Source organism: Heteronotia binoei, chromosome 13 (genome assembly GCF_032191835.1).
Source record: "Heteronotia binoei isolate CCM8104 ecotype False Entrance Well chromosome 13, APGP_CSIRO_Hbin_v1, whole genome shotgun sequence".
Taxonomy (NCBI): Eukaryota; Metazoa; Chordata; class Lepidosauria; order Squamata; family Gekkonidae; genus Heteronotia; species Heteronotia binoei.
In genome coordinates, this window is record NC_083235.1 from 66522010 (window position 1) to 66534237 (window position 12228).

At 44.8% G+C, this 12228-nt stretch overlaps 2 protein-coding genes across 4 annotated transcripts in view; one reads left to right on the plus strand and one right to left on the minus strand.

The window, feature by feature from the left end:
- FDXR (ferredoxin reductase) overlaps positions 1-674 on the minus strand; it is a 51315-nt gene extending 50641 nt beyond the window's left edge. For both annotated transcript variants that reach the window (XM_060251930.1, XM_060251929.1), the window contains exon 1: positions 531-674. In XM_060251930.1, coding sequence (XP_060107913.1) covers positions 531-651 — 121 coding nt within the window. In that variant the 5' untranslated portion in view covers positions 652-674. The remainder of the gene's footprint in view (positions 1-530) is intronic.
- Positions 1-12228, plus strand: part of TMEM104 (transmembrane protein 104) — a 495754-nt gene that overhangs the window by 474039 nt on the left and 9487 nt on the right. The gene's annotated exons all lie outside the window — the stretch shown is intronic.

The following is a 12228-nucleotide window of genomic DNA, read 5'->3' on the forward strand; positions in this document are numbered from 1 at the left end:
CTGGCATCTCCAAAAAGGGTCCAGGCAAGCAGGCATGAAAATCCTCAGCTTGAGACCCTGGAGAGCCGCTGCCAGTCTGAGTAGACAATACTGACTTTGATGGACCGAGGGTCTGATTCAGTAGAAGGCAGCTTCATATGCAGGAGGGATGGTGGCTCAGTGGTAGAGCATCTGCTTGGGAAGCAGAAGGTCCCAGTTTCAATCCCTGGCATCTCCAAAAAAGGGTCCAGGCAAATAGGTGTGAAAAACCTCAGCTTGAGACCCTGGAGAGCCGCTGCCAGTCTGAGAAGACAATACTGACTTTGATGGACAGTATAAGGCAGTATAAGGCTGATTCAGTATAAGGCAGCTTCACATGTCCACATATATGTTCAACTGTCCCTCCCACCCAACCACATCAGACCCCTCCTCAACAGCCTCCCCCCAGTGAAACCAGCCCATCTCCTCCCGCTTTCTCGGCAGCAGCCGCAGTTATGGACCATCTTCTACATTCGTCCAACGCAAGAATGGCGGGAGAGACCATCGCTTACCGGTGGGGGGGCCACTGGGCACCAAGAAGCGGAGCGCAGACCCCCTTTTCCAGCACATGATCCCCCCACAACGACCCATCCTGCGAGCGGCGCAAAAAGAGCAGACTCCAGCGGCTGCCATGCCGCTTTACTCGTCTTGCGCCACAACGCGGCACGCCAATCGCAAAGCGAGAGGCCCCCATTGGATCCGCCCACACCCTCTTCCCGCAGCGCCGCCTTCTCCAGACCGGAAGCTGGGCCGGTGAAACGGAAGCACGTGACGGAATGCTTGCCGCTGAGACCTCTATGGTTTATCCGCCACGGATCTGGAGTGCGAAGCGAATGGTGCCAAGAGGATCCAAGCGCCGGACTGCGCCTGCAGCGGTAATAAAGAAACGGGACCTCCGCTTATCTTCAGGATCCCGTATTTCCGAAGTATTTCATTGCACTGTGGACACCAGATAAATCCAGATTCCGCACTAGCCTTTGTCCTGGCTTCGGTCTTGGCTTTCGAGTTTGCACGTGGGGCAGGGAGCAAGCGGGGAACACGCAGCCCCGCTCCAGACATGCCGGTGCAGGGGCTGGAAATAAGAGCCCCGCGCAGAAGGGAGGGAAGTGCTAAATGCAGAGTTGGTCTGTTTGACTTGGGTCTAGCCTTTCACTACACAGTAGGGTTGCCAAGTCCAATTCAAGAAATATCTGGGGACTTTGGGGGCGGAGCCAGGAAACTTTGGGGGTGGAGCCAGGAGACATTAGGGGTGGGGCCAAGATCAAGGCTGTGACAAGCATCTTTGAACTCCAAAGGGAGTTCTGGCCATCACATATAAAGGGACGGCACACCTTTTCAATGCCTTCCTTCCATAGGAAATAATGAAGGATAGGGGCACCTTCTTTGGGGGCTCGTAGAATTGGACCCCCTGGTCCAATCTTTTTGAAACTTGGGGGGGGGGGGTATTTTGGGGAGAGGCACTAGATGCTATACTGAAAATTTGGTGCCTCTACCCCAAAAAACAGCCCCTCAGTTCTCCATGATTTTCTATGGGAATAAATATCCATAGGGAATAACAGAGTTCCCAGCAGACATTTCGCTCCCCCCCCCTCCCCGCTTTCTGACGACCTTGAAGCGGGGGGGGGGGCTCCAAACTGGGGGATCCTCTGCCCCCACCTGGGGATTGGCAGCCCTACTACACAGCGTATTATTTTTTCACAAAGACATTAACATTTAGTAGTCAAGGTTTATATCTTAATCCCGTAGGAACAAAACAGGCTTCTTTGAGATAAGTATGTCTAAAGTATGGGAAATATCGGCATTAGATAAGCTAGCCTTACAGATAAGGGTAAATGACTTACCACAGAACGAGAACAATTTTATTGAGAAACGGTTCCCATTTTTTTTAATTGCATCAACTTAAAAGAAGAATTTGAAAAATGTAATCCAAAAAAGGTACATAAAACTTCTCGTATTATTGAAGCTTTTTATATAATATAGTATAGTGAAAGATATAATATATTTGAAATATGAACTGTAAAGGCAAAAATATGAATTAATGGAAGAGTGTAAGAGTCCTCTTATTAATATTGTTTTATGTATATTACGTGTATTTGTTTTTTTTGTTTTTGTTTTGTTTACTGTTTGCAGATTTTTGGAAAAAATTAATAAAAAATTAAGTATTAAAAAAATAAGTATTTTAATGTATAATTAGATATTCCTCTCGTCCTTCCTCCAAAGAGTTCAAGGTGGTGTACGTGCATCCTCCTCATTTTTTTATCCTCACAGAGCGTTGCAAGATTGGTAAGGCAGAAAACCGACCAAAGATCACTCTGTTAGCTTCATATGGTAGAATGGGTATTTGATCTTGAGTCTGCCCTGTCCTTTTTGGACATTATTAATCACTACATAACACCAGTCTCAATAATTGGATAAAGTAGGATATGAAAACATTTGGAGTGTTGCAATGCAGAAATGCAAGCTGGCTTTCTTGGTATACTGAGAAGCTGAGGGTGAAGAAATAAGGGGAAAGAGAAACACCATGAGGTGTACTCAGGACAATCTGACCAAATGCAGGTGAGAGCGCATTATCGTGCTTATTAAGTATTGGTGGTGGCAATGAAATATTTCCGCTTCTCCACCACCATTGAGGCTCCAGCCTGGTTGTTCTGAGTAGTGAGGGGACTTAAGAAATTGACTTGATGTTTGGTTGGAAGCTTAAGTAAGGAATTTGTGAGGGGTTTCACAGATGGGTTTCACAGCTGAATTGGACTGTGCAGTTGTGATAGTTCTGTCTCAAGAGGCTTCTGGACCACAATCTGGTCAGGTTTTACCAGGGCCTTTTAATGGGTGCAATTGCTGAGGCTACGCATGTGGAAGGGTCTCTATCCAAAGTACAATTCAGTATCTGATGATTGGCTTGATTCACTAACTTCTCAGTTAAAATATAACACCAAGATGAAAGAGTATGTTGGGTCTCTTACTTGCATATTATTGGATCACTGACTTCAATATACAGTGGTCTTCCTGTTTGACTTGCAGATTTTGCCAGCATATGACTATAGAGACCTGGGTTCAGATCTCCCTTCTATCAGGAAGTTGACTATCAGTGCCATCCTAAGCAGAGTTACATGGTTCTAAGATCATTGGGTGTGGTAGAATGCTCTGAGCTTAGCTATCACAGCGGGTGATTGTGTGAATAAAATGGAAGACAGAAGACTAATGTATATTGCCTAAGCTCCTTAGAGTAGGATAAAATGTAATAAAATAACAGCAAATAGTGTCTGCCAAACTGTATGTAAAATAATCTTTAATTAAAATGTTTGGACTTTTAAGCCATGTTCATCGATAAAAACTTATCTCACTACATGTTTCATCATCCTGGAGAGGAGGCGGCTGAGAGGTGGTATGATCACCATCTTCAAGTACTTGAATGACTGTCATATAGAGGATGGTGTGGAATTGTTTTCTGTGGCCCCAGAAGGTAGGACCAGAACCAATGGGTTGAAATTAAATCAAAAGAGTTTCCAGTTCAACATTAGGAAGAACTTCCTGACAGTTAGAACGATTCCTCAGTGGAACAGGCTTCCTCGGGAGATGGTGGGCTCTTCTTCCTTTAAACAGAGGCTATATGGCCATCTGACAGCAATGGAGATCCTGTGAATTTAGGGGGAGGTGTTTGTGAGTTTCTTGCATTGTGCAGGGGGTTGGACTAGATGACCCTGGAGGTCCCTTCCAACTCTATGGGCGTTTTCGCACTGACCTTTTACTGGCGCGACCACCCTCCTCATGCCGGCGGATCTGCAGGGATTTCGCACCAGAAGCGCCGGCGCAGCCAAAAGAGCCGGCAACTTCCGTCGCGAAACCAGCTCAAACGGAAACCGCCAAGAAGCAGGAAAACGTTTGAGCGGGTTTCGCGACGGAAGTAGCCGGCTCTTTTGGCTGCGCCGGCGCTTCTGGTGCGAAATCCCTGCAGATCCGCCGGCGTGAGGAGGGTGGTCGCGCCAGTAAAAGGTCAGTGCGAAAACGCCCTATGATTCTACCCTTTGCTGTTGGCATCTTCAGTAATTCTGTAATCAGAATGTTGTAAATCTAATGAGCATCTTAAGGAAGAAGCTCTATATCAACATTTCAATCAACAAACATGGTTTAAAAGTCCCCAAAAGTTAATTAAATATTGTTATGACACCAGCCAAGAAAGTTTTAAGATAGGCTGTAAAATATAAAATCTGGATGGTTTCCATAAACTGCTGAATGTTAAATGTTGGAACTCTGTACAGGCAGAATAGGGAATATAATGTGTCAGCACTAATTAATCTCATCGTATAATTCTGAGGATGGATGTACTGAGGTAGAATTGGAAAAGGAAAGGCATTTGTGCATCATTTTGTTTCAGCTCTTGCAGTCTGGCTGTTGCTTTAAATTTGTCTTTACTGGTCTCATAATTCTCTTTAATCAAAAGTCCCATTGCTGTTGCTTTTAGGCAAAGCGTTTAGAACTTCAGCTACAAAGCCAAGTTCGAGTTACAAAGTGATATGTCCACCAGATTCTGTGCATGTTTACTTGGAGTAAAGTTCAAATATTATTCAGTAAGACTTAAGAAGACGACATCGGATTTATGCCCCACCCTTCACTACTCGAAGGAGTCTCAGAGTGGCTTACAATCTCCTTTCCCTTCCCCTCCCCACAACAGGCACCCTGAGAGGTAGGTGGGGCTGAGAGAGTGCCCCCAGAACTGCTCTTGAGCAGAACAGCTGAGAGAGTTATGATTGACCCAAGGTCACTCCAGCAGTTGCATGTGGAGGAATGGGGAATCAAATTGGGTTCTCTCAGATAAGAGTCTGCACACTTAACCACTTCACCAAACTATACAAAAATGTACAGGATTGCCGCTTGCCTTTCAAATGTGTATGTAGGATCAGAAGCTTAATGTCTATGGTACTTTCTTGAGATTGTGAACATTCCATTTGTCATAGTATCCACATTTCTTGGTTTGTTAATAGGTAACTAATATTTCTGTCAACAGTTTGGAGGACAAGGAAGCTCTTCTTATGCCTTCATCTACTTTCCGGACAGTGCCTTCAGAAATCTGTTTTTATCAGAGACCTTGAGGCTAAGGATATATGCTTCCAAAAAGGTCTGCCAGATAAGAGCCATAAAGAGAAATACAAAGCAAGGCCAGAAGTTTTATCTGTTTATAATATATTGCATATTTGGCCTTCTGTGGCAAGCATTTGTTGCTCTGCAGTACATCCAGTATGCCAGTTTTCAGGAAGGAAAATGTGTCCCAGCACAGGAGACCATGACTCGGTTAAGTTTCATTTTAAGTAGGAGAGAAAAGTATAATTTCTAAAAATCAAAATCAGTACAAAAGCCCTTATGAGAGCCACAAACCCACAGAACGTGGATAGCAACCAGCTGGGGGCTTAAGTATTTTTAAAATGTATTTAATTCCTTACAAAGTTTACACAATTGAAAATTACATGGGTGCGGCAGCAGCAGTCAGCTCCAAAAACATTTTATTGTTTGTTTCATTGTTTTGCAATAAGAGTTCCCATCATGGAAATCATCCACTTGAGGATGACTCCCAGTATTGTCATTGGGTGTGTTCACGCACACTATATAACATGCGTTGCAATAAGATTTTTACTGTGTAAGAAAAGCAAAATCCACTTGCAAACAGTCACTGTGTGAAAGCACCCATTGTGTGCTGTGCTGATACACATTTACTTTATTGTAATTCCACAGAGTAATAGGACAAAATGATCCACTGTTGTGGGTTCCTCAGTCACTTGCCATAGCGGATGAGGAGGGCAAGCAAGGAAAGGATAAATCAGGGGTCCTCAAACTTTTTAAATAGGGGGCCAGTTCACTGTCCCTCAGACTGTTGGAGGGCCGGACTGCCGTTACTGTACAAGGCCGCGGGCCGTCAGTTCTCCGTCTTCTGCATCTCTCTCCCTTCCCCACACCACACACCCTGGCCTGGGAACTCACCTCACCTCGGTATCACCTCACACTCTGTCTCTGCCACCTCAGCCCAGTGCCGGAAGTGTGCATTGCTAACGCGAGTTTAGGTCGAACATCACTTCCGGTCTGATTTTGCCATAACCCGGCGGGCCGCATAAACGTCCTCAGCGGGCCACATCTGGCCCGCGGGCCGTAGTTTGAGGACCCCTGGGGTAAATGCTACCTGTGGCATTTGCGATACTTGATTCTGCCCTTGTTGGCATAACACACGAGAACAACAAGCACTCGTTCCGATTAATTTCCCTCTAAGAGTGGCACCAACCACAGAAAGATCAATGCGTAACTTATTCGAATGAGGTGAGGGCCATATCCTTAGACAGTCACTCAAATTGTATATTGGTTTTCTTTTGCTCGCATTTTCACTCTTCAGTGCACTTCAATACATTACGATTTTAATGAATGTATATTATAAACCCTCAATATTGGGCTAGTACATTTTTAACCCAACCTTCCATACAAGGCTTTCACGTCCTCATTTTATTCTTACAATTACCTTGTAAAGTGGTTTAGACTGACTGATCCAACGTCACTTGGTGAATTCACGGCAGACTATCAGCTCATAGTCCAACCTTCTAACCACCACACATTAGGTTTTAGTAAGCACACATTAAAGATCCACATTATGTACCTGCCAAATCTGACTTTTAAAGGGAATGCACACCCTTGTACTTCCTTCATTCCTGGTGGTTTGAGGCTTTATCAGGCGTGCCTACTGAACTCCCCCCCCCCCCCCCCAAATCCAACTATGATTATGAAACAACTAGGTGCTACTTTGCACAGACAACTAGTATGTGGAAAATACAGGCTAAATAAACCCATACAAAATGTTAATGCTTTGGGGGGTCTTAATATTATACCCACCACAGAGCTGAACCCATATTTACTACACACCATTTTAACCTGTCAATTTTGTGAGGCATAGTTGTTGCACATTATTGCATTTTGCAGCAGGCACTTTAAAGAAGAATACTTTAGACCAACACTGATGACTTTTGGCAGCTTTTGCTACAGTTTTTGCAGCTGTGTGACGCAACAATACATGCACTGCTTTCAGGTAGAAGCGGTTGCTACATCTCGAGAATTCAATAACTATCTAGGTCCAAGGTCAACTGAAACACGTTGTTACTTGATTGTAACTAATTTAATGTTTGCCCTGGATCTTCCAGATAGTCTTGTAAATAACTAGTTCCTAGTTTTAGCCTAGGGCAATCTCAGGTTATTTTCTGTTGTTCCCACAGAACAATAATAGTGGCCTGTATTCTGCCATACAGTTTAAAAACCTTAAGCACCACTAAGTTTTCTTAAGCTGGGGCAATTTGGTGTAGTGGTTAAGTGCGTGGACTCTTATCTGGGAGAGCCAGGTTTGATTCCCCACTCCTCCACTTGCACCTGCTGGAATGGGCTTGGGTTAGCCATAGCTATCGCAGAGGTTGTCCTTGAAAGAGAAGCTGCTGTGAGAGCCCTCTCAGCCCCACCCACCTCACAGGCTGGGAGGGAGAAGATAAAGGAGATTGTAAGCCGCTCTGAGTCTCTGATTCAGAGAGACGGGTGGGGTATAAATCTGCAATTCTTCTTCAATGAATCCCACCAATTCCCCTCTCCTGCTGCACGCACTGAACCTCTTTGTCAGTGTACTCTCAAGAACAACACAGTTAGGGTCTGTAGAAGAAGAAAGTAATTGGCAAAAATTGCTGTCCCTTTTAAAGAAAACTTAAGTGCCATTAAGTGTGGTTGGATACAGTACATATGGGTAAACTGAGTGTGTGGCGGGACAAACAAACATTTTACTGTTTGCTGAAGTGCTAGGACTGATTTCAGTCAATTGAACTGTGTTTAAATTGAAGTAAGTATGCCTGTCGTAACATCAGATTTTGTCAGGCTGACGCCCCACTCAGCACAGTACAGACATAGAAGACCAGCTATGCTTTGAATCTGGTTCAGTCTGGCATTTAAGAACACAAGAACTGCCCTGTTGTTTCAGACCAAGAGGCATCTGCTTTCAACAGCAGCCAATCCGTGAAAGTCACAAATATGCCATGAAGACTGTAGAATCTGTTTGTTTCCTGCACCTGCTAATCTGAGGTATACTTCTCTGCAAATGGAGGTTCCATTTAACTACCATGACTATTTACCACTGAGAATTCTATTCTCCTTAATTTTTGAAAGCATATTTAAACTAGAGGCCATCATTATACTTTATAGTAGTAAACCGCACAAGTTATTTTTGCATTGTGTAAAGCATATCTCCTTTTGACAGCTTTCAGAAACACAAAAAGAGAATTGACAGCCCCATTCATCTGCTTTGGAGAGGTGCTTTTGGCCAGGAAATTATTGGGAAACTAAAAGGGATCCCTTTTGCAAATGTGCAGTTGTGTGTTCTTTTGTCTACTCTCCTAGCATTTGTGCCTTCCTCTACCTGCCCTGGGAACTGAGTGAACTATGGAGGTGTCTGAGTGGCTATCCTTCCATTTGTTCATCTGTCAAAGGATTATGAGTTGGTAGGAGTGGATGTGAACCCCATTCTGTGTAGCTCCCAGGAATTACAGAAATCCTGCTGGGCATGCTATGACTCTCCTTACAGTGAAGAATGCTGTGCTTCCTTCCTTTGATTTGTTCCATGCATGGGTGAGGGTATGAGGCAAGCCTGCACAACTAATAGCTTGTTGGCTGCTTCTCTGTGTGGCTGGTATTGGAGGTACTGGCAACATTTCACTCTGTGATTGAAGTATGTGGGCTGGGTTGTTGTGGACTCCACTGCATTACTGTGTATTCAGCTCCTTTAAAAAAAAAATTCTACTAAGAAAGCAGAACGTTCCCTCTAAGCTGTGGAGTCTTGTGAGCAAAAATTCAACTTTGTGAGCTGGTGACATTAAAACTGTGAGCTGCTGCATAAATTAGCTTGCTCTGGGGCCATTTTTCCTGAGCTAAGACAAAAAAATGTGTGAGCCAGTGGCTACGAAATGTGAGCTAGCTCACACTAACTCAGCTTAGAGCTATACTGGTGCATCTGGGGCTTAGGACTGCTCTCTTCTCTGGTGTGATCTAGTATGATTTTCCCCCTTTTCCCCCCCGTCTTAACTATGATTTCATGTTACATGTTCACTGAGTTTCTTTCCCAGCATCAACAATGGTTTTAGGTTATATGCACGCCAATGCAAACCATGATTAACGCCAGTCAGGTCCCCTTGAAACTGTGATTTCAATCCCTGCTCGATTAGGGGAGCAGGAGTTTTTTATTCGCCACGGTTGGCGTTAGTGCATATATCATGTGAAACTACGGTTAATGCCATGAAAGGGAGGGCAGCTGTACTCCCTCTAAGCTGTGGAGTCTTGTGAGTGAAAATTCGTGAGCTACTGGCCTTTATTTACTTGCCGCCACCAAAATGAGTTAGGACCACAATTCCAGGCTGCTTTGTTGATGGCCTTGTTGACTTAGTGGCTCCTAAGCATCCTCTCCTACCATACAGGGGAACTGAAGCAGAAGGAGGAGGCAAGCAGATGCTGGGGTTCAAGTGGCTTCATATTTGTAAAGAAGCTTCTCGATTTGCACAGCAGTGAAAGCAAGAAAGGTACCGTTCTTCTTCTACCTCTGCAGAGCAGAATGGGCTGGTATCCCAGATACTGAATCAAGATGCGATGACATCTTGGCTACCCGTTTTAAAGAAGCTGAAGTGGGGATAAACACCTCCACACTCGTCTCCTTGTTCCAAGTACACTCACATCACAATCTGATCTGAGCTCAAATTGAAAAGTACCAAGACAGAACAAATAACAGAGGACAGGGCATTGGACAAAACAACATGTTGTGCAACCAAAGAGTGGGAGGGTGGGGGATGGACAGAGTACAAAGCATTGAGAAAGACAGAGCACAGCAGGAACTGGTCTGAAGATTATAGACATAAGAACATAAGAGAAGCCATGTTGGATCAGGCCAATGGCCCATCCAGTCCAACACTGTGTCACACAGTGGCCAACCCCCACCCCCAAGTGCCATCAGGAGGTTCACAAGTGGGTCTAGAAGCCCTTCCACTTTGCCCCCCACCCCAAGCACCAAGAATACAGAGCATCACTGCCTCAGACAGTTCCAGTAATATACTGTGGCTAATAGCCACTGATGGACCTCAGCAAACCACCTCTGTTAGCCTCTTGCCTTGAAAAACTTAACAGTTGGCTGTGGCTTGATGACACTTTACACACCCATAATACCTTTCATCAAGTTTTGTTAGTGCCTCAGCTGTGTCCCTTCTTGGAGAGAGAGAACCTGGCCACAATCAGTTAGCCATGCTTTCATAACATCCAGGATAGAGAAACAGAATGCCATATATGTGGGGCTGCCTTTGACAACCATTTGGAAATTTCACGTGGTGCACAATGCTAGGGCCAGATTATTAACTGGCAGCCACGACTGTGAAATGTAACCTTCCTGCTCCGTATTAAAAGATCAATGGTTTCCACTTTATTTCCAGGCTCAATTTAATGTACTGATTTTAGCCTCCACAAGCCTGAACAAACTGGGGCCTGGACATGCCAGTGACTATCTTTTTGCACGTGAATCTGCCTTGTCAGTTAAGATAACCATCTAATGCCATAAAAACATAAGAAGAGCCCTCTTGGATCAGACATATGCAATAGCCTGATGGACTGTTCTCCTGTTGCAGAATTTCAGTCAAAGGCTGTTCCGTCGGAGAAGGTTAGCTGAGCAATAATGATTACAGAACAGCATTGTAATGTCTCTCCCCCCCACAGTAGCTCACAACTTTTAATGCCAGTAGTAGAATTTTTGCTCACAGGACTCCACAGCTTAGAGGGAGTATTGCTGCTAACCACTGTGAATGGCAAACAGGACCCTGCCCCTAGGAGTTTGCAGTCTGCAGCTGTAACAGCTCTGAGAGAGGGCAAGAAGCGACCATCATAGCAGAGATGGGGTAAGCCATGTAGTAGCAAGTCCTTCAATTCACCTGGAACTAACGTATCATCATCATCATTTCTGCTATGTCCAGGGATTGCTTGGACAGCAAAAGAACCAGCAAGGATTGTGAGGAACTCCAAAGGGACCTGTTGAGGCTGGGTGAGTGGGCGTCAACGTGGCAGATGCAGTTCAGTGTGGCCAAGTGCAAAGTAATGCACATTGGGGCCAAGAACCCCAGCTACCAATACAAGTTGATGGGGTGTGAACTAACAGAGACTGACCAAGAGAGAGATCTTGGGGTCATGGTAGATAACTCACTGAAAATGTCAAGACAGTGTGCGTTTGCAATAAAAAAGCCCAACGCCATGCTGGGAATTATTAGGTAGGGAATTGAAAACAAATCAGCCAGTATCATAATGCCCCTGTATAAATCGATGGTGCGGTCTCATTTGGAGTACTGTGTGCAGTTCTGGTTTCCGCACCTCAAAAAGGATATTATAGCATTGGAGAAAGTCCAGAAAAGGGCAACTAGAATGATTAAAGGGCTGGAACACTTTCCCTATGAAGAAAGGTTGAAACGCTTGGGACTCTTTAGCTTGGAGAAACGTCGAATGCGGGGTGACATGATAGAGGTTTACAAGATAATGCATGGGATGGAGAAAGTAGAGAAAGAAGTACTTTTCTCCCTTTCTCACAATACAAGAACTCGTGGGCATTCGATGAAATTGCTGAGCAGACAGGTTAAAACGGATAAAAGGAAGTACTTCTTCACCCAAAGGGTGATTAACATGTGGAATTCACTGCCACAGGAGGTGGTGGCGGCCACAAGCATGGCCACCTTCAAGAGGGGTTTAGATAAAAATATGGAGCAGAGGTCCATCAGTGGCTATTAGCCACAGTGTGTGTGTGTGTGTGTGTGTGTGTATAAAAATTCTGGCCACTGTGTGGCACAGAGTGTTGGACTGGAAGGGCCATTGGCCTGATCCAACATGGCTTCTCTTATGTTCTTATTACGCCCCTTCCCTGAAGAGCTGTCCTCCGCAGTTCCTTAATATTTATTTAAATTATTAACTTTATTCATACCCCATTATTAACTTTATTTCTCCCCGCTGGGGAAGCAGAGCGGTTTAACTGCCATCTCCCCTTTGCCATCTGATCCTTACAAAAACCTCTTCGAGGTAGGTTAGACTGAGAGTGAGCAAGCTTCCAGGGTGGAATGAGGATTCAAAGCCGGCTCTCCCAGATCCTAGGCTACCGACACTTTCATTGTATCGCCCCAGTGTACTCTTCTGTCC